Source organism: Scardinius erythrophthalmus, assembly GCF_964197995.2.
Source record: "Scardinius erythrophthalmus genome assembly, chromosome: 1".
Lineage (NCBI taxonomy): Eukaryota > Metazoa > Chordata > Actinopteri > Cypriniformes > Leuciscidae > Scardinius > Scardinius erythrophthalmus.
The window spans coordinates 10,784,568-10,808,106 of NC_138221.1; the positions used below are offsets into that span (position 1 = coordinate 10,784,568).

The 23,539-nt window shown below is 37.8% G+C and overlaps 1 protein-coding gene across 1 annotated transcript; it reads left to right on the top strand.

Moving 5' to 3' along the window:
• Nucleotides 1-7,270: 7,270 nt before the first annotated feature.
• Nucleotides 7,271-23,141, top strand: LOC308700674 (uncharacterized protein). The gene is made up of 3 exons (XM_081382404.1): nt 7,271-7,284; nt 7,801-8,061; nt 13,161-23,141. Exons 2-3 carry the CDS (start codon nt 8,004-8,006, stop codon nt 14,570-14,572), a joined length of 1,470 nt encoding a protein of 489 aa, XP_081238530.1. The 5' UTR covers nt 7,271-7,284; nt 7,801-8,003; the 3' UTR covers nt 14,573-23,141.
• The last annotated feature ends 398 nt before the right edge of the window (nt 23,142-23,539 follow it).

Consider the following 23,539-nt stretch of genomic DNA (forward strand, 5'->3'; position numbering starts at 1 on the left):
CTGACAAATTTCTAGGCGGTTCCTTTCACTTTAATCTTGCAAAACTGCAAGTGGTCCCCGCACCGTGTGACCAAATACCAATTCGTTTGGACTAAAACCCAAACTCTCTTGTGTCACCTCCCAAACAGCGAGCATTAGCCAAGGCAGCCCATCCTCCCAATCCTGGTTCAATTCCACACAGTACGTGCGCAACAGTGACTTCAGAGACTGATGAAAGCGCTCCAGTGCGCCGTGACTCTGTGGATGATACGCGCTTGACTGGTTGTGTTTCACACCAAGTTGATTCAGAATCTTTGCAAACATTCCGGACATAAAATTGGTCCCTCGATCGCTCTGAACAATCCAAGGTATTCCAAAAATAGTCATGAAATGAGTCAAAGCTTTAACCACAGCTTTAGTAGTGATCTTGCGCAAAGGCTATGCCACGGGATAACAAGTTGTTTGACACATAACTGAGTTACCCAATTTAGACGGAGGCAACAGCCCAACACAGTCAATCATTATATGTTCAAAAGGTTGGCTTATTACCAGTATTTAGGCTTACCAACCATCTGGCAGGTTTTGCAAGTTTTAATAAATGTTAAACACCTCAAGGAAATCACACCCTAATTCATCAGTTTGCCCTCTCAATGGAGTAAACAAAACTACAGGTGGAGGAGCAACATCTCTCCACACTCAACCCCCCCCCCCCCCAGACACACTCCAATGGTTAATTTTTACTTCCACTAACTCAGATTTCAAATGAACTCTGTGCAAAGGAACAGACAGCATCTGCAGCCCTATCCCCCTTAGCAATAAATTTTTCTCTGCATTTGAGGCGGCAGAAAAAGGTAGGATCGACTCTAAAATGAACGATTCTGATGACCCAGTATCTCTCAAAATCCTAATTGGTACTTTGTCAATACCATCAAGTAAAGACACAAAACCATCAGTAATAAATGGAGCATAATTTAAATTTAAATCGGTCTTTAGAGTTTTTAATTACATTACACAATCAGGGAATACTGGCAGATTTCCAGGAGTAGACACTGTCTCTACCAATAACGTGGGAACAAAATGTATTTTACTTCATGATCTCAGTTTGCATGCCAACACTGGACACTAATTTTACCAGTGTCCACTGTTAAAGCAATAATGGAAAACATTACCATCAGTTTTCCCTCGCAAAAAATTAACCGATCCCTGAGTATGATCCCTCAAATTTTCTTGAGCGTTGCTGAGACAAATTCTTTCAATAGCCAATACCGCCACCTGCATGCACATCAGCAAATCCACTCCTATGAGTTAAAATAAATTCATCCACCAATACAGCTGCTTCAGCAACATTACCAGGCTTATTTTAATTGATATACGTAGCAATGTTGTCAGTAACGATGTTTCTAAACTGCTCCAACAGAATCAAATCTCACAACTCTTCAAAAGTACACACATTCGAAGCAGCGCACCACCGATCAAAATGCGCAGTCAGCTCTCTCCCCACTTCCACATGGGTTCGACGTTCCACTCTTTTCCCATTCCTAAAATCTTGACGATACACCCCTGGAACCAATTCATACACTCTCAGAATAGTAGACTTAACCTTATCATAGTCTTTTCGATCTTCCACTATAAGTGCCATATAGGCCTCTTGTGCTCTACCCGTAATGACACTTTGAAGCATCACCACACGATCAGCAATAGGCCATTTTTGTTCCTCCGCAATACTCTCAAACATAGAGAAAAAAACATCAGGATCATGTTCATTAAAGGAGAACTCCGGTCAATTTTAACATTGAGCTAATTTTTTTGTACATTTGGAGTGCTGTCAATACAGAGAACAACGACAAAAATCAGTGTTTTCGGTCGAAGTCCATAGTAATCAATTGTCGAGTTCACGCACGCACGTGATCATAGGTACTAAACCTATGCGCGTGAACTCGACAATCAAGTGACTTCAGGCCATTTCATCCTCGGTTGTACCCACACTCACACACATCATAAACACCTCTCTTCACATTGGTACCTTTCCCACAGCAATAGATTACAGTAAAGAACTGTACAATTAACAGTAAAATTACTGGCAACAGTGTTTTTTTTTAAACTGGTAAGGTGTATAGTTTGTCAAGGTAATAAATTTAAATCTGATTGTAACTTTGAACTATTTAAAAAAAAACGATTCAGTGCATCCTCGCACTTGTGAAGCTTAACAGGTTAAACCATATATATTGGTGATAGAAAGATGAGGGGAAGAAATGTGGATTAGATGAGACTTTTGTCTAAAATGGTGAGTTCAAATGGTAATTTACAGCAAGATCCTTTGTCCTCGAGAAGTAGTCGTTCTTCAACCAGTTTTTCCAGTCTAAAGGCCCGTTCACACCAAGCACGATAACTATAAAGATAACGACAAAGATAACTATATATGCGTCCACACCAACGAACGATAACGGTCTTTTTATTCTAAGCACGCGCGCGCCCCATTTTAAATGCGCAAGACCTTTAAATTAGAATGGATTCTGATTGACTGTCAGTGTTTTATCGTTTGACAGCTGAAAAAAAATCGTTCTGAAAGTGATCCCAACGATATCGTTCCTCATATCTTTATCCTTATAGTTGTGGTGTGAACTCTGTTATTCTTTAATATGGAGAACGATTTTTAGAATTATATCTTTATCGTTATCTTTATAGTTATCGTCCTTGGTGTGAACGGGCCTTTAAACTAGTGTCGATCCTCATGTGTCTCTTGCAGTTTCCTTTATCCGTGAAGCTCTTCCCAAATTGATCACACGTGTAAGGTTTCTCTCTGGTTCTCCTATCATGTCTAAAAAAAAAACTTTAAATTATGTGACATTTCAAATGAGAGAAAAAAATGTTACATAAAAAGTGAAGCCATAAGTCAAGATCACTGATGAGTTCAATAGTCATTTTAAACCCATCAAATTTGGTTTGAGGATTACGGAGCCCCTAAAGGGACGTGGTGGTGGAAAATTTTTTAGGTTGGGATACATTTTTTTTTTTCAAATCTTTTGCGTTCCCTCGCAAAACTTTTGCGTTCCCTCGCAAAATTATTTGCGCTCCCACGCAAAACTTTTGCGTTCCCTCGCAAAACCTGTTTTGAGCTCGGACAGACACTTCCTGTTTAATGTCCCGCTGGCAGTGTTTCAGAGCTCCGTACGTTAATGGAGCGTTTCATAGTGTTTGAACTTGGACTCAAATATAAAGAAATGCGGTCAGTGCTTAACTCAAGGAGTTCAGTTAAGCTGGCAATATTCACATAGGCTATTCGAACTTCCTTATTCTTGAGCTAAACGTTGTTAAAGCACAAACGACACATATTTATTATCATCTATTATATATTATTTCAGCCTTAAACTGTTACTTCTGTTCAGACATGATTTTCCTCTTCTTAATCAGATATCGCTTAAGTTACGCTTATAACCCTGTCAGCCATCCTGGAAATATAATTAACTTAATACAGTTTATTGTTTATTGCTTAAAAAATATAATAATAATAATAATAATAAATATTGAGAAATGTCCAACAAAAATTGCGAACCAAGTATAAACCAGTGCTAAAATTTTACTTCATTTGACCTGATATTGACAATAAATATGAAAGTTTCCCCTTTAATGAACATTTGTTGAAATATTCCCTGTACCCATTTGACAGTTGAACTGTTTATCTAAAAGTGATGAAGTGCTTGAATGTTTCTAACATGAATGTTCTTCAGCATCATGAATGAATGAAGAATAAACACCAACCTCTTTGTTCTTCAGGATCTTCAGTGTGTTTCATTCTGCAGGGTTCTGGATCACTCATGTTCTCACTGTCCTCTTTAATAAACTCAGTCTTTGCAGATTTCAGCTCTTCCTGATGCTCTGATGCTCGTCTTCACTTGCAGCTGATGGGAATTTACAGCATTTATGGGTGAATTACTGTGGGTGGAGCTTCACTGATGATGTAAATGACATTGGAGGGGCCTTAATTATGGTAAATTGTAATGGGAGGAGCTGATCTGCCCAAAATAAAAATAAAATATCATTTACTAAGTTTGTTTTTAATACTTATTGATAGCGTTACGTTACTTTTGAGTTACTTTTTTAAACTGAGCTGGGCTTGTTTTTTTTTATAAAAAAAAAAAAAAAAAAAGAACTTTCACATCACACCAAAAGTGAAATAATACGCCTGAGGCTGAAGAAAATGCATTTTCACTCCTGTACAGTAGTGGGCGTCACTCAAACACACCTTTCAGCTGCTGCTGTTCTGGATAACGGAAGAATAGGTGCAGAAGAAGAAAGTGTAACACTTACTTTACCAATAAAAAACAAAAAATCTATAGCTTTTACTTGTTTACTTATGGTTTAACTGAATCATCAAAGGTCAGAAGCGAGTACATTGGTCAATAAAGTGAGATTAAACTTAAAATGATAAAAATGTATGTTTTATTTGACATATTTAGATTTACATATTCTGATTCTGCATTTCACTAATTTAATTCCTTTTGAGGAATATTGAACAGAAATTGTGCAAGTGAGATGAGTAAATGCACACTCACATTTAGTCTAGAACTACAATAACCATCATGTTTACACACACACTCACACTCACACACACACACACACACAACGCCTCTGCACTTCGATTCGTCTCAACAAGAGACGAGATCTGTCAGTCAATGATGTGAAAACAAAGTAACTTGCGTTACTTATTTGAAACAGTAACTCAGATATTTTGTTGTAAATTTTAGAAGTTATACGTTACTTTACTATTTACATGAAAAAATAATCTGATTATGTAACTCAAGTTACTTGTAATGAGTTTCCCCCAACACCGGTCATCAGCATATCAGTGAAATGAATGTCACGGCCAAGGGGAAGCATACAGTATAGAGAATGAACAGGGTGGGGCCTAGCCTTGATGGGCACTACAGGTAACGTTGTGTGTCAATGATTTAGCATCTCCCAAGGCAACATGCTCAGCTCTCCTAGTGAGGTAGGATGAAAACCCGTTATGAACAGAGTCAGATAGACCAATAGTGGAGTGTAGACGATGGAGGACAATGTTATGATTCAGATGGATGAGAAGAGATGGGGAACCAGCATCATAAAAAGGTCCTTTGTAACTCTGACCAGAGCTGTTTCTGTGCTGTGGCCAGAGCGGAAACCAGACTGGAATTTCTCAAACTAATTGTGTTATTTTAAATGGACCTGAGGCTGTGCAGCAATGGCTTTTTCCAGCACTTTGGAAAGAAAAGGAAGGTTGGAAATGGGTCTGTGGTTGGGTCAATTACTTCTGTGTCCAATGTGGTTCGTTTACCATATAACAATGATAAGAAAAACAATTAAAAGCATATAAGAAGTAAATCTACAGATTTGTCACCAACAAACACCCTCAGTCTGTTGACACCAATGAAATGAGCTAGGGCTAGTTCACCCAAAATTCCTGTAAAAACCAGTAAGACCTGTATTCATCTTCGAAACACAAATTAAGATTTTTTTTTTATTTGACTTTAAGTGACAATTCACAGGTGATCTGAAGACATCAGCATAATGAAAACAGGAACTGTTGTCATGAAATAAAGAGTGTTTTCAGCAGATCTGTTAATATTGATGAGCCTCAGACTATCAACACTCATTCAACAAGCCATTCAGGATCATCAGCAGATCATCTCACTTTAAAGTGTGTGCTGTTAGAAACACATTATTTGAGTCAGTATAGATGATAAAAGTCTGTAAAACTGCTCTACCCTGGGGAAATATCAAAATGCTAATCAACAATCCTTGTTTATCATCTTTATGTTTGATTTTCAAAGTTAACTACTAACGTTTGCCTCTTTAACCTAGAGACACACAGTTTCCCTGTGCAAATAAATTGCAAAAGTTGTTCAACAATTGTAATTCAGTAAAAAACTCTGAAACATATGGCAGCTAAATAACAGCAGCGTAAATAATGCTGGTTAATGCAAAGCAATAATATATTTTTTTCTTTTAACAAGTACCCCATCATTTATTCAAGTTGCAATGCATGCTGGGAACTGGCACAACATTGGTGAATGTAAAATTGTTTGTTCAAATAACTAAATTTGTAAAGTTGGGACAACATTTAGGCAAGTTTTGGAAAAAATACATGAGAACCTATTAGGTCAACAAAACAAATGTTGCAGAGCATTCCTGTTTATTTATATCAAGATAGTAAATATACTCATCCAAAATAATCTTTGTTCTAGATATTTTCACATTCACATAAATTTAAACACACTTTTTTTTTTTACTTTACTTTGGACAAACAGACTAAATAATTGTAATGTTAATTCTGCTACAGTTGATTCTGAAAGCTGATTAAAATATATTTAATTAATTATACACATTTCCCTATTTTGCTACATAAATCTAAATGTTACATGCAAATATCTAATTACTTTATTACACTGAGTTATCATAAAGCCAAGCCATGTTTCAATTCATAGTTACTTATCTGCAGTGGTTGAAGATGAGTGTCAATAGTGTTTATTTTTAGTTTAGTTTTTTTTATTATTATTGATGTTTTATCCATGTCATATTGTGAGAAATAACAGTATTGTCTTTTAATATAGCAATTGTATTGGGTTTTATAGAGTCAAATAATGTGTTTCTAACAGCAAACACTCAGAATAAAGTGAGATGATGATCTGCTGCTGATCCTGAATGGCTTGTTGAATGAGTGTTGATAGTCTGAGGCTCATCAATATTAACAGATCTGCTGAAAACACTCTTTATTTCATGACAATAGTTCCTATTTTCACCTCATTTATTATGCTGATGTATTCAGATCTCCTGTAAATTGACACTTAAAACTCATTTCATTGGTGTCAGCAGACTGAGGGGATTTGTTGGCTAATATGTAGCCTAAGTTTATTTCCGTGTTTATGATTTTAACTGTTTTTCTTACCATTATTTACATTTGGAAGAATTTAAATTATTTATATTATTTTCTATATTTCTAGATAACCTACCTGGATTTTAATAAAGAAGCAGAATAATGGATTAAAAATAATTAATGAATTGGCACCAGTTACTGTAGGATGAATAGATCGACAGACATATGCTTATTTAACAGGTTAAAGAACGACAAATGTTTTTGCAACCTTTCATTTTCTATTTTGTGGGTATGTGAGTTTTATGTGAGTCTTGTATTGTTCAGTCATTTCACAGATATTAGGAGAATTGTTTGTTGTGTAAGTGCGCCCTCTGTTGGATAGATACTCGAGTGGTGGTCATATGAATCTTCGCGTTCGTTTCTCAGACTGCATTTCTACTCGACTGAGAGAGGTAGGTGTTCACATCAGTGCGATATAAGCTTGAAATATACCGGTTGTAGCTTTAGTGCACATGGTAACTTGTACGTGCATTTTATGATGACTGCAGATATATTTAGTCGAGATGTGTCGAGAACTGCTGTTTTGAGAGCTTAAGAAATTGCTAACCTCGTGTTTTGTTTTGCTGTGTGCTAGCGCTCGCCAGTCTATCGTCTTGTAATGCAGCCCACATGTGTCAGTTGTCCTTTTTCTTATGTTAGGCTGATTCTGAATAGAGATAGAATCCTGAACTTTTTCTCTCTTTAAAAATTGTACAGGTATGTACTTCCAATACTAGGTATAGAATATAATTTGTTCATTTAAAAATTGTCTTGTATTTATTGATGTCCAATGGCACTGAACAGCCCAGATGTAGGCTAAAGCATGTACATTTTGCTTCATGCATGTTACTGTGTGTGTTAACTAGTGAAAGGAAGATGGTTCAAAAAACAAAAACAAACTCAGCAATTGATACTTTTGACTTTGGCAGATCAGATCAGCTCCCCCAACTCTGGAATTCATCATCAGTGAAGCTCCTCCCACAACAATTACATCATCAGTGAAGCTCCTCCCACTGCAATTCTCCAATAAATGCTGTAAATTCCCATCAGCTACAAGTGAAGACGAGCATCAGAGCATCAGGAAGAGCTGAAATCTGCAAAGACTGAGTTTATTAAAGAGGACAGTGAGAACATGAGTGATCCAGAACCCTGCAGAATGAAACACACTGAAGATCCTGAAGAACAAAGAGGTTGGTGTTTATTCTTCATTCATTCATGATGCTGAAGAACATTCATGTTAGAAACATTCAAGCACCTCATAACTTTTAGATAAACAGTTAAACTATGAAATGATACAGAATGTTCTGGGTTTGTTCTTCAGCAAATGGTCAGTAAAGGGAGGTTTGAGACATTTTTATATTGATTATCAATATTAGATCAAGCTAAATACTATTTTACATTTATATCTGGTTTCCATTTTGCAACAACATTACCAGAATTTTAGTAATTTTCAACATAGTTAAAACAATTATTATTATTTTAAGTAGGGATGGGCAATATATCGCACGATATTGTTATGCGCATCTCGTCAGTAAAGCCGGTTCCTTGATTAGTAGTAAATCACCATCACCTGCTTTCAGATGGAGCGGCATTTACTACAAAGAGCTGTAGTTAACTGACAAGCTGAGCCATATCGCATTAATATCGCGGACGTATCGGCAGCAATAATTAATGCGATATGGCTCAGCTTGTCAGTTAACTACGGCTCTTTGTATTAGGGCTGAACGATATATCGTTATCGTATCTATATCGAGATATGAACTTTCAAGATATTACTATCGAAAAAAGCAACAATATCGACGATATAGATTTCCCCTCTCCGCGCTCGCCCTGCATACAACTCTGGCAGTCACAACAAACATCAGTTTTACGAGTGCCCTTGAATGCACCGCTAAAGCCAGCGCGCGCACACTACCAGGGACGTGGGAACTATATTGTGAGAGGGGGGGCGGCGTTTCCATGGTGACGCGTCATTGCTTGTCACGTGACACACCGCAGCAGCAACAGCGCTGAATGAATGATGATCTGCTTTTATGTAATTTTTCCTTTTTTATTCAGAATATTCACAAATGTGTTAGCTATGGCATGAAATATCTGATATTCCGATTGTCAAATACATGCAAGTGGAAGTATATTGTTGTTTAAACACCTTTATAACGATCGCGTTAGTTGAGCTGTATGCGCGATGGGCGCCGCCGTGTTAGTTTGTGCCGCAGACGCAATTCAGAGAATCGGATCTGTTGGATTTACAACCTCTATGTTTACAACACGTAGATTCATCCACTTCTCCCGAAATACTTAAAAGTAAGTGGCTGGTGAACTGGGAATAGAATAGAGTAAACATTGAAGTTACTTACACAATGTGTATCTGATATGAATAAAACGTGTCGAATTATAATGGAAACTGGGATTATTATTACCTCTTCCATAGACATCTGTGTGTATTTTACAAACTCTAATGTATTGTTTTTTTAGTACTTACGTAGTCATATCGTATTGTATCGATATCGAGATATCTGGCATGAAAATCGAGATATGAAATTTTGTCCATATCGTTCAGCCCTACTTTGTACACAGCAAAAACTCCTGTGTTAAATTAACACTCCTGGCAGTGTATGAGTCCACACTCAAAAGTGTTGAAGTTAATGAGATAATTAAGTGATTAATTGAGTGATGATTGAGCATTATTGAAGACGCCTGATGTTAACAAGCAGAATCACTGAAGGAGAAAATCACAAATTGTAAGTTAAGTCAAGTCAAGTCAAGTTTATTTATATAGCGCTTTTCACAACACAGGTTGTATCAAAGCAGCTTCACAGTAATAAATTAGAACAATACATCAATGTTTGTTTCTAGTGGAACGTCTACGTTCGGTAATGCTGATCAATAGTATCGTTGATTGATTAATTCAATTAAATATCCCCAAATATCCCCAACTGAGCAAGCCAAAGGCAACAGTGGCAAGGAACCGAAAAACTCCATCAGGTGACCTAATGGAGAAAAAAAAAAAACCTTGGGAGAACCCAGGCTCAGTCGGGGGCCAGTTCTCCTCTGGCGTTTATGAACTAGAGGTCGGATTTAACTGTAGGATTAAAAGTATTATATGAATGCCTGGCTGAAGAGATGCGTCTTTAATCTAGTTTTAAACTGGGAGAGTGAGTCTGAGCAACGAACAGTATCCGGAAGACTATTCCAGAGTTTTGGTGCTAAATGTGAAAATGCTCTCCCTCCTTTGGTGGATCTGGATATCCTAGGTATGACCAAAAGCCTCGAATTTAGTGATCTTAAAGAGCGCGATGGATTATAGGGCGATAGAAGATCGGTTAAATAGACTGGAGCTAAGCCGTTTAGGGCTTTATAAGTCAGTAGCAATACCTTGTAATTAATACGGGACTTTATAGGTAACCAATGTAGGGATGATAAAATCGGTGTTATATGATCATATTTTCTTGATCTAGTTAGAACTCTAGCGGCGGCATTTTGGACTAACTGTAGCTTGTTTATTAAGGATGCAGGACAACCGGCTAATAACGCATTACAGTAATCTAGTCTCGAGGTCATGAATGCATGAACTAACTTTTCTGCGTCAGAAACTGATAGCATATTACGTAGCTTAGCAATGTTTCTAAGGTGGAAAAAGGCTGTTCTTGTGTTCTTAAGTTACCATTAAGGTGATGGGTATTTGCTTTAGTTGGGCTCTAGACCATTACATGTTTACTTTAGACTTTGTTTGGTTGTTGTATCTGAATTAACTGCCAGTTGAACAAAGAAAAAAAGATGTCTGATGATGTTGGTTATATTATAACATTCATCATTTGAACTTGATCACTGAACTCATTAAGATCCTTCTTTCTGACTTCAATTTATGTTGTTGATTAAAGCATAACTGTGAATCTGCATAAATGCCCAGAATTTTTATGTAGGCTAATATAAAGGATTTCTTAAAAGTTGTTTTTTAAAAAAAATCTTTCTTTTAGGCACACACAGACGTCAAGATTCAGTCTATGCATCTCAACAATGGTGACGAGCAGAATATTCAATTAGGAAAAGTAAATTACATAGACAATTAAGATCATAATTTATTCATACCGCAATGCATGATGGGAGCCATTAATGAGTTGTGATTGGTGGCAGCCACTGCAACATGCTTTATTATTGTCACCATTGTTGAGATTCTCAGGCTGATTATTAATGTCTGTGTTTTAAATGAAGTAATCTGAACATCTATTGATCAGAACAATGTTTATTAAATATTTTGAATTATAAGTAAAGTACTGATAAATATAGACTGAAGAATCACAAAGCTCCGGCTAACAAGTTAAACCAAATTATCTCAATAAGTTTCATTTTTCAGATCACAGCATGATTATATCAAAACATAACCAACACTACAAGATAACATTTTACTATGTTCAAATAATTCTTAGAAATCAATAACAGCAGACTATGTAAAATAGTTCACCGAGCTATGTAAAATAATGGAGCAGTTAAAGGGTTAGTTCACCCAAAAATGAAAATTCTGTCAGTAATTACTCACCCTCATGTTGTTCCAACCCCGTAAGACCTTCGTTGATCTTCGGAACACAAATTAAGATATTTTTGATGAAATCTGAGAGCTGGATCACTTCTCCATAGGCTTCTAGGTGACCGAAACTTGCTGGCCCAGAAAAGTTATTAAAGAGATCGTTAATATAGTCCAAGTGACTTCAGTGGCTCAATCTTAAGTATATCAAGCGACGAGAATACTTTTTGTGCGCAAAAACAAACAAAAATAACGACTTTATTCCACTATTCATTTCCTTCTCTCTGGGCCTCTAGTTGGTTCACGTAGTGTTTTTGTGCAGCGCGTCTGTGTTCACGTCACCACGTAGGCTCACTATTGGCCGACGCCGGTCATGTGTGTGATGCGTGGTGACGTGTAACACAGACGCGCAGCACGAAAACACTACGAGGTTTAAAAGTATGGTTAAATACTAATATACATTTAACCACGTAATGTACGTGGTTAAATGTACTTGCAAATGTACTTGCAAGTCAAAATGCTTTAATGACGCGAAATTAATGTTACGCAGTCAGTTATATCTTACTGTGGTCAAAACCACATCTTATAATTTCAAAAGAGATGAAAACGTTCAGACAGCCTACTCTTAAATACTGAAAGCACTCTTTGTTTATTGCTTGTAATATTTTTTGCTGCTAGCAGACGGTCGGTTAAGCCAGTCTGTCTGCTTCCTGACCTGAGCCCCAGATTGTCATGTTTGAGCTCTAAGACTATGAGCCATATTACTAGAGAGAAGAGCAGCACCATCCCAGAAGGGATGAATACCATCTCTTTTCAACAGGTCAAAACTGCCCAATTCTATATTATTAAGTGGACACCACCTTGACAGCCATCCATTGAGTGAACACAATCTACTAACTATCTCATCACTCCTGCGAACAGGAAGGGGGCCAGAGCAAATTACAGTGCTTGACATCGTACTTGCGAGTTCACACACCTCTTTAATATTCATTTTGGTGATCTCCGACTGGCGGAGTCGAATATTATTAGTGCCGACGTGAATAATGATCTTAGAGAATTTACGATTAGCATTAGCCAGCACTTTTAAATTTGCTTTGATGTCAGGCGCTGTGGTCCCGGCAAACATGTGACAATGGTGGCAGGTGTCTCTATTTTCACGTTCCGTGTGATCAAATCACAAATTACTAGGGCACAATCAACAGGATTCTCAGTGGGTGTTTCACTGAGCAGGGCAAATTGATTTATGTAATCAGAGCAGAAGAGTGTTTTTTTTTTTAATCCACGTCTAGAGCGATCCCTCACTGTCACCCATTTACCTTTCTGTGCAGGTGCTAATTCAGCCGGAACTGCATCATGTAAAGAGTTCACTATGCTAGGCGCATCCAAAGCAGTATCTAAAGCTCTAGCACTCTTACTATCCTCAAAGTTTGGATGCGTGTCTCTAGTTCTGAAATCTTCTGAAAGATAATTGTGTTATTGATCAAATATATTTAACAGTTCTTGCTAAAGAAACGATTTTGAGGATTCGTGCCTATAATGTTTTAAAAATAATAATTGGAAGATGAATTTACCTCATTCATGGAAAGTTTCAAGCACATATAATCAATTTATAAAAAGGCATGAAATTATCATAATATTTTATAGCAGTTGTCTACTTTCTACCATTAAATCAGTGCTCACTTTCATGTCCTTTCATTTTATATTTTTCTCTTTGAAAAGAAATACTTTAATGTACTAAAAATTAAATAATTGTTTCTTTCATGCCAGACCTGATGGAAGAGCGTGAAGAGAGTGAAAAACTGAGTGAAGTGGAGGAGAGTGAAGAACTGAGTGAAGTGGAGAAGGAGAGTGAAGAACTGAGTGAAGTGAAGGAGGAGAGTGAAGAACTGAGTGTAGTGGAGGAGGAACATCATGTCCAACCTGGAGGAAAACCTTTGAGTCGCTCAAAGACTAAAAAGACATTTTTAAAGAAAAGAAGAGCCAAGAAATCTACAACCTGCACTCAGTGTGGAAAGAGTTACACAACCAAACATAATCTTGATGTTCACATGAGAATTCACACCGGAGAGAAGCCGTACACGTGTGATCAATGTGGAAAGAGTTTCTCCGTTAAAAGTGAACTGAAGATACACATGAGGATCCACACTGGAGAGAAGCCGTTCTCATGTGATCAGTGCGGGAAGAGTTTCAGTCAATCATCAAACCTTAATGTTCACATGAGGATCCACACCGGAGAGAAGCCGTTCACATGCGATCAGTGTGGCAAAACATTTCTTAGTTCATCAGCCCTGAAGACACACCTTACAGTTCATACAAAGGAGAAGCCGCATTCATGTTCTGTGTGTGGAAAGAGTTTTTCACGGCTGGACTCTTTACATGCACATCAGAAGATCCACACTGGTGTGGGAGAGTACATGTGCTTTGAGTGTGAGAAGACTTTTACTAGAGCTCAATCTTTAAAACGGCACCAGAGAATTCACACTGGAGAAAAACCTTACAAGTGTTCACACTGTGACAAGAGATTCAATCTGTCATCAAATCTGAAAACACATGAAAGGATCCACACTGGAGAGAAGCTGTACACATGTGATCAGTATGAAACGAGTTTCTCTTTTAAAGATGAACTGAAGCGACACATGAGGATCCACACTGGAGAAAAACCTTACAAGTGTTCACACTGTGACCAGAGATTCAGTGTATCATCAAATCTGAAAACACATGAGAGGATCCACACTGGAGAGAAGCCGCACAAGTGTTCACACTGTGACAAGACATTCAGTCAATCATCAAATCTGAAAACACATGAGAGGATCCACACTGGAGAAAAACCTTACAAGTGTTCACACTGTGACAAGAGATTCAGTCAGTTAATAAGTCTGAAAACACATGAGAGGATTCACACTGGAGAGAAGCCGTACACGTGTGATCAGTGCGGAAAGAGTCTCTCTATTAAAAGGGAACTGAAGATACACATGAGGATCCACACTGGAGAGAAGCCGTTCTCATGTGATCAGTGCGGCAAAAAATTTCTTAGGGCATCACACCTGAAGACACACCTGACAGTTCATACGAAGGAGAAACCACATTCATGTTCTGTGTGTGGAAAGAGTTTTTCACTGCGGCAACATTTACATAAACATGAGAAAATCCACACTGGTGTGAGAGTACATGTGCTTTGAGTGTGAGAAGACTTTTATTACAGCAAACAAGTTAAAACTGCCCCAGAGAATTCACACTGGAGAAAAACCTTACAAGTGTTCACACTGTGACAAGAGATTCAGTAATTCATCATATCTGAAAACACATGAGAGGATCCACACTGGAGAGAAGCCGCACACGTGTGATCAGTGTGGAACGAGTTTCTCTATTAAAACTCACCTGAAGCGACACATGAAGATCCATACAGTGGAGAAACCGCTTAAACACAGTCTGAAATCACAGTAAGTAGTTTATTTTCATGTGCTGAGCAACAAAGTCTCTTCTGTGTAAGTTAGCCACACATCTCCCTATAGCCAGATCTCTCCTCTCCACCTATAGCCGGTGTGTGGTGAGCACAGGACACTTTGTTGATTGATATCTATTAACTCGTGTTCAACCAACAGGAATGTCTAATTTGTCAGTTCAGATCAATGCAAAAAAAAAATTGCTCTCTGACAGTAGCTCATGTAAAAGCAGAAATACAGCACTATATAGGGCTCTAGACTGTGACTAAATTGTCATATTTTGCGACCTAAAACATTCAGCTCGAACCAAAAGATATTTGGCAAATTGTTATCAGCTCAGTTCCAGATGTTCTGGGGCCGGTTGCACCAGCTGTGCGTAAGTTATAACTTAGCCGTCATAACTTAAACGTCATATTGTGCGACTACGCATTACTTTACGGAGAGCTTACTACCTACTAGCTACGTTCTGCCTTACGAACAAATGGTGCAACGGAATAAAGTTCATAGCTAGTTACAAACTAGCTAGTAGTTACTAAGCCTCTAGTGTGGACTTTACGTTCCAATTTAAGAAAGAACTTACGAACGGCTGGTGCAACCCTACCCTGATCTATAAGACACAACAGGTTTTGATGACCGGCACCATTGTGCAGTCAATGTATCAAAATGAGCCTGAGAGTGAAATCTTTAAATATGTTTGAACTTTTTAAGGAGCATTTTGGAATTGAAGGTGTTATCCACAACAGTGTAATTCTCCTTGAATTACTGCTTACAAATGCAGGGTGTGTACAGCAATCGCTCATGTGTGGTGCTTCTCCAGCACAAAATACATTTAAAGGTATTGTCAACTGGGCAACTGAGTCATGCAAACAAATACATTATGAGGTAGCTAGCTATGTTTTTCAGGAAGCCACATTGTGCCAAATTGATTCTGTAATTCCTGTCACAAAACAGTAGCCTGGCAAGCCAGACCTACATCAAGATGTTAGGTCTGGCAACTCACCATTGGCACGGCTCAATCTGAGGGGCGTGATAAATGGTTGTCTCTCAAAATCCCTCTGTACGCAATAGGATAGCGCTACAACCAATCAGAGCAACAAAGAAGGCTAGTTGGTATATTAAAGGTCCCATTCCATGGATTATTTTTATTATTTTATCATGTTTCCAGGGGTGCCCTTATAATGTTAGTATGTTTTTTAGATCAAAATTTTTTATAATTTAGAAATAAAAGGCATATTTCCTAGCCTGATTTCATTCCGTGGTTTGAACACTTTGTTTGAAGGGGCGTGTCTGCTGTGAGACTTCAGTGTAAACGCCCACTGCTGTGATTGGCTGACATGCTTGCATATGAAATATCTGGCTTTACATGTGAAACTAACTGGAAAACTTTTACTATTACAGCTACTATACGTTTTTACTATTACAACTATCGGGATTAACGAATCGTGAGAAGTTTTTTTAAGTATTTAGATCTATTTCAATCACATAAAAAATTGCAGTGAGCATTGAGCAGATGACAGCCTGTTGATCGCGTGAAAAAAGATCTTATCATTGCAACGCAGTTTCTGCACTCACTAATGATTTCACCAATGCAAACATGAGGCATATAAATACAGTAAGAGCTTCGTTGTGCAGTGTAACAGCGTCATTTATTTTTTTTATTTTTTTTTTTTTTTAGATTTTCAATTTGAGGCAATAACATGGCAAAAGGTAACACAACAAAACAACAACACATCTACCAATCCCTCCCACCCCACCCCGCGGTCTCTTTATAATGGGATACAAAATGGACAGATAAGTCTACAGAAAAACAGTCACAGGAATGATAAAAACATTTATAAAAAAACAATAAAAATAAGAATTAAAAATAAAGAAATGGGATAAAGTACTGAAGTGTTCAAACTGAGTCCTGAACATTGCTTTGCGCAATATACTTGGAGACTTTATCAGCAGCTGTTGTCCATATTTTTAGTGTTGAGATTTGAGCCAGGTTCACCCGAGCTGTGGATATTTCTAACATTATAATGTCCTGAAGTTGAAACAACCACTTGAAAATATCCAAGGTATGTGGTGGGAGCCAATGTTGAGCTATGAGTTTTTTTGCAGACGTTAAACCGGCCAGGTAGACAATTTTTTGCAGCTTAGAGAAGTCAAACTGAGAGTCATCATTCAGTAGTAATACCGAGGGTGTCACTGGAATCGGATATTCAATGATTTTCGACAAGGTGGCACATACCTCAGTCCAAAAATGTTTAACCTTTTCACATTCCCACATCATATGGAAAAAAGAACCAAGTTGTTGGTCAGGACATTTATCACAAAAAGGACTGAAGGAGGAGTCAATACGATGTCTTTTGAGTGGGGTCCAATAAGTTCTGTGACAGAAGTTATAGTGAATCAGTTGGTGATTAGGATTCCTAGATGAAGTAAAAATGTTCTGCCATACTCTTCCCCAGTCGGTGACGTCGTCCTGTTGTTCACAATCTCTTTCCCATGCACGCTTTATAGCTAGGTGATTTGCTGAAGCCTCCAAGGCCTTCCCGTACATCCAAGAAGTAAAGTGACTAGAAGAGGATGATTCAAACCAAAGCGTCATTTATTTCATAACGAGTTTTGGCAAGTGTCCAGATAAACTCGCGCTGTGTGATTGATTGACAGCTTGGACGACTGAGATCTTTGATCGCTTTCTGTATATTAATCACAGTTTAAGTAAGATTATTTCCATCCTACTAAGAGAAACGATGTTAAGTTGATCGCTACTCCCATATTAAATCACTACTTACCGCTTGCTGGAATATATAGTTGAAATTGTCCCCTTCGTCATTATGAAACGCTGAGAGATCTCACAGTAAATATTGCACGCCAGTGTATTGTGCTATGAGAAAGAGATATGGGAAAAAAGGCATGAGAGATATATAAGTTGATAAAGTATCATGATTTTCCAGAAGAGGGAACACTGAGTGCCACAAGATTAAAAGTGGTTAAAGAGTCGATAGGAACGTGAAAGTGACGTGTATTAATGTGGGTTTCAAAGGAGAACAGTATTTGAATGACGATATTAAAGTTTTCGTCTGAGAAAGAACTAAGAATGTGAATGCAGTGCTAAAGAAAGTGAAAAGAATGTGCAAGTAAATGGGAGAAAAGAAAGTTAAAGGAAAGTTGATAGATGGAAGTCGTAAGAAGATTGAAAGATTTAAGTCTTAAGGGAATCATTTTGAAATCGATGAATACCGGTTGATGTAAAATTACAGAAGACATGATCTGAGTTGCAGAATTCATTGAAGTAATTGAGAACTTGACAACTAAAATTGAGATGAAATGTTTAGATCAAATAAGTAGAGGCAGTGTTAAAGGATTAACAGTTGCTAAATGTAAAATGTAGAAAGGATTAAGCAAACAGATTGTTAGTGGTTTGAACATGGAGGAATAGTGTTGACCATGAAAGAACTAGGAGCTGATGTTTTGCTTTCAAAAGATAAGCTTGTTATTGGCTGAAACAGTTTGCTTATATGAATCTGGTGTGTGCTGTGGCTGAGACGTCCAGTGCGACAGAGACAAAATCTGAATGAAATTTGTAATGTAATGTCTAAATTCCCTGATGTGGGCAAAAGACAAATGTAAAATATGGTTGTTTGAAAATACATGTAAATTCTGGCAAAGATGCCTTAAGATGGGCTAAGGTAGATAAAGTTTGATTTTAGAAGTTATGAGAGTACCAGTCCTGAATGCCTCAGAGTCTCTCTCATTGAATGACAGCTAAAAGCTGTTATCTGAGCCTGTGTCATACGTGAGCTATTTATAGTAAGGCACAGTGTTTTAGTTGAAAACCATAGACATAGAGATGTTAAAAGAAATCATGCTACAGGCAGTTAATATTTTATACATTTAGAGGGTAAATGCTTTAAAAGTAAAATTAAATGACTTTAAAGAAGTTTTTAAAATAATAATGACCTTAAATGATAGAAGGTTATGTTTTGACTAGTTTATTTTAGGGCCAGTAACTTCTCGGTCTGATTTTAGCCTCCACCATGCAGGGCTGATGGCTCCGGCTACAGATGTAACAGTACACTGAATGGACGGTTGTGACAACTAAATTCCTTGCGATTTTGCTGATTTGAAGATGTTTAAAATATTTAAGTGATTAAATACTGTTGTTAGTAACCTGTCTCCCTGTGTTAACACTATTAGGCAACCTGATGATTTCGGGTGACTCTTGAATGTGCCTTTCCTAAGCTCCAGAAAACAACTTAGGCTGTTAAAGAAAAGTGATTTCGTGATGGGAACGAGCGGTTACCAGTGTGCACGAAGTGACTACTCAAGGACGGGTAAGAACCTTTGGCCAGAGGTCAACCTAAGGCAGGGGGTCACGCCGACACTGGCCATCTCCTGAAGGGAGGTGTGTTTATGTGAGAAAGGTATTAGAGTGGAGCGGTGACTGTGAGGCCAGCAGCATCAGCAGAACATTGAGAGGGGAGATGGAGCTGTAAGGAGTTACGGCAGTCTGCCCCAGAAATGTAAGTTCCTCTGTACCACTTACCAGAAAACTGCATTTAAATTATGGCTTGTTTTTCATTGTGACAAGCGTCAGAAACTGTGCCAGGGGACAACACCCTGATGAAGATTAGAGAAAAGAGCTGGTGGGAATGGGCTTTCAGGAGCCAGCCGAGACCATGAGGTGGTTGTCTTTATTTGTTATGGAGACAGTAACAAAAATTAATTTATGTCAGGAACATGATGCTGGTAGCCTTATGGGCAAGGGAAAATATTATAGAAGTTGATATTGAAATAATATGTCTGTAAGATAGTTTTAACTCCTGAAGGTCGTTAGACATGGTGGTGGCTAAAGATGAAGACAACTTTTGTAGATTCAAGAAAAGTCTGGATAAAGTTTAATGGTCAAAGTTTATTGAAATTAATTTATTATTACATTTTGTCTAAGTTACAATCTTAGGAGTCTGTTGAAAAGATTATTTGTGTATAGTGAGAGAGACTGTTTGGTTGGAGGAAGGTACTCTGTCTGTCTTTCTGTTATCAGCTGCTAAAGCAAGCTGAAGCAAAATAATGATAATTAACCAAAACAACCCAGCTGAATTTTCTAAGAGAAAATGAATAATGAACAAACGTGCTTTGAAACTGGTAAAGAGACCATGTAAAATTAGATAAAAGCTAAGGGAAAATGAGAAGTTTAAAATCTTATTTAAAATTTAAATATGTTTAGAGTAAACACCAAAAGATATGAATATGAGAATATGAGCAGTTCATATTCAGGTATGCATGTATTAGAGTGCGGATCGGGCCGAATTTTTCTGTCCGAGCCCGGCCCGCGTCCGACGGAGCAGTAACCGAACCCGACCCGAGCCCGACAGGCATAAAGATATTTATGTCCGAGCCCGACCCGAGACCGACAGTTAAAATCCCATTTTTTTCTCATACTAATGACACATGTACGTTTGTTTGTGTGGAAAGCCCGCTTTTATTAAGCAACTGTTAAGAATTTTTTATTAAGAATGTTGTTTGACTGATACTGACCAAGTCTGTACACCACGACCTGACCTGATAGAAACAATTGATGACTTTGACTTTGGAAAATGTTTGTAGATGACTGACTTAAGAGACCAAAGAACAGGCCTGAAAAGTAGTGAGACTCAGGGCCGGTGCCCTTCAAATTAATAGATAAGAAGATGAGACTGTGGCTTGGAGTGAAGAATGTAATGTTTTGTTTCAGAGGCAGAGAAAGATGTCTGGGGGAAATTTGGCTGAAGGACGGCGGTTGGGTTAGTGTTCTAAACTTTATTTGCTGAGAAAAAAAATGTAATTTAATGCACGAGTTGTATCATGCAATCAAAAGGGGGATGGTGACAATTGCCATACCAAGGGGTTCAAATTTGCTGAATGCAATCAAACAGGTGGGACGATAAATGTTCGGAGGACACTGGGTTTAACTGGGTAAAAGCCCTGTAAGAAGTCATTTTCTCCCTAACAAAATTTGTTTCATCTCCAGGGCAGATGTGGCAGCGAAGGCCGCGGCAGCACAGCAGACAAAAGAAACTATGTGTACTTTATTATCTGACAATAACCTCGACGATTGTTTTTCTTTACAGAGCATGCAGACTTTGATGCAGGTCAGAGTGTGCCAGTGAAATAATTGCTATGGATGAATTTGGCTAACTATCCTGGCTTGAGTTATTATTGTGGCAGAGCAGTGCCACACCTTGCGCAGCGAATAACTTAAAATTTTCCCTTTGCAGAATGTCAGGATGAATTGTGTCGAACAGAACTGATTCTGTTCCAAATGTATAAATATTGTTTTGTTAACATGAGCAAAGTGGGTTGAGTTTTTTTTCTTTCAGGTTTTTCAGTGACGTTCAGTGAGCAAAATTATCTGGTGACAATATGTTTCAAGCTGTTGATTCAACAGGTCACACCAAAAGGGACGACCGGCTAGACGAGCGGTCAACAACAAAATAGCTAGGGTCTGCATCCACAGGTGACAGCGGGCAGGAAATGGTTCATTCCAGTGGAGGTGCAATCGTGATCTAGGGGAAAAATCTTGTAAGGTCTAGGGAAAATGGTCGGAGAGGGTGACATCTGGGTCCGTCCAAGCCTCTCACCTTAGACTACACCAACCAACCTCAGCAACCCCAAATGCCAACGCTGCAGAAAGTGAGGGATAAAAGGTTTGTGCTGGTAACAGCCTCCTTCGCCGACGTTGGAAAGCCCATTGCAACGTTTCGCAAAGAATCACCCTGGTGAAGACGGAATGTTCATGGGGCAACGAGATGGTCAACACGCCTGGAGGAGGATGTGGATCAACTGAGGGTTTGAGTTCAACAGAAGAATCTGTTTTGTGATGATTTTGATGATGTTATTTGATTAAATCAAACTAGGGCATAGTATTGATATAGATCTAATGATTTGATTGGTGCAAATGTTTTCAGGAAAAGTAGAAAATAATAAGCAAAATAAGGTCGGTCTGTAATGGAAAAGTAAAAGTTATTTTTTTAACAACCACATTGGATAGAATGGATAAAATCATAAGACTCTTTTGGTTAGATTTGATTAAATAGTGTATTAAATAGAGCTTATACTAAGTAAAACCATTGCCCGATTGAATTTAAAAGTTAACACAATACGGTTAGGAAATATGTAGATGGGCGCGGATTAATGGAAAAGGCTGAATGTATAAGAGTTATGCTTGTATGTGTTATTCTAATAATTGTGTTATTCATGGGTAAATATGAGTACTGGGATGTCTGTTTAATTGGCGAAAATTACAGCCTATCCCAAGGATGAACAAAATTAAGCAGATGGTGGAAGTAGTGGAAGCTACAGTAACGTGGTAAATTGGGGGGTGTTTTTCATTTTCTTATTTTCTTACTTTCTAAATTCTTTCTTTCTAAGGTCGATGATAATGTGTAAGGAGGGTTAAAAACAGTAGCCATCCGTGTTACGAGGTGGCATACAAAGACAGGGTTTGAATTGAGGGATATTTTTTATCTACTTTTTTTCTTTTCTTTGTGTAATAGTTTTCTGAAATCAACAAGGGGTGTTGAATTGATATGTGTTGAACTGATGTGTTGTTTTCCTACTAAATATAACCTACACTTTTTCTTGTTTATACTGCGATGACTGAGGGTCCGATCTATAGTGTTGGGGGTGCAATAACAGTGCTTATTCATCTAGCCCGGTTTCAGAATAAACCTTTATTTGCTTGCTATAAAATTAAGGGCCTATCCTTACAAAAAACAGCCTAAGCTTATTTCATTTTAATCTTTTTTTTCCTATAAGTTTAAAGAAGAGTGATCAGTCATATGAAAATCAGAGATGAACAGTATAAGTATTATAATGGTTTGATTAATCAATTATCAGTAAATGATAAAAAGGGGGAATTGTAATGGAAAATTTTGATTTTCATTGATTTACAGTGTTGATTTTCATTATTTTCATTATTAAGACATTGAAATGATCTTTGCTGGACTGTACGTAGTCTGCCAACATATGACTAATGTGTGTGTGTTTTTAAACACTGGGAAACAGGTGAGACATCAGGAGGAGGCAGATTGAAAAGGGACCTCTGACCCCTAGGGTCAGTGGCCGCCCAATTTAGAACTTGTGAGTTTGTAAGAACAAACTTAGCAGTATCAGAAAACTAGCAGGGAAGCCTCTCCTTGTTTAGATAAGGGCCTGTAAGCAGAAGACCTTGAAAGCAGTATAAAGACTCCTCTGCCCTCCCTCCCTGGTCGCACTTGTTTCACAGACTGTACTGGTGACTTCTGTGTGGCAACTGGGCCTTCTTGCAAGAATAAATACTTTTAAAAGACAATTTGACTCAGAAATGTCTCTTACGCAGTGATTGATTGTTTAATGAATATTTTTGCCACAACAATGTACACATGTTCAACATGAGGATGTTTTTATATTCTATAATTAAACATGGTAAAAGGCTAGTGAAGACTAAATTTTTTTACTAATATTGTTTTTTAGTATTATTATTACTTTTTATTAATATCAGTAGTATTATGTATCTGTTTTATCATTTTATATACATTTATAATCATTTGTAATCAATTGTATTTTGTGAATCTTGGAGGAGAGACTTTGGGAGATTTAGACTGAAATGTATGTGCACTGTGCAGTGTTTTCACCAAGCGGCAACCTCCCCGTCTCTCTTGAAACCAACACGGAAGTGAGTTAAACTGCAATTCA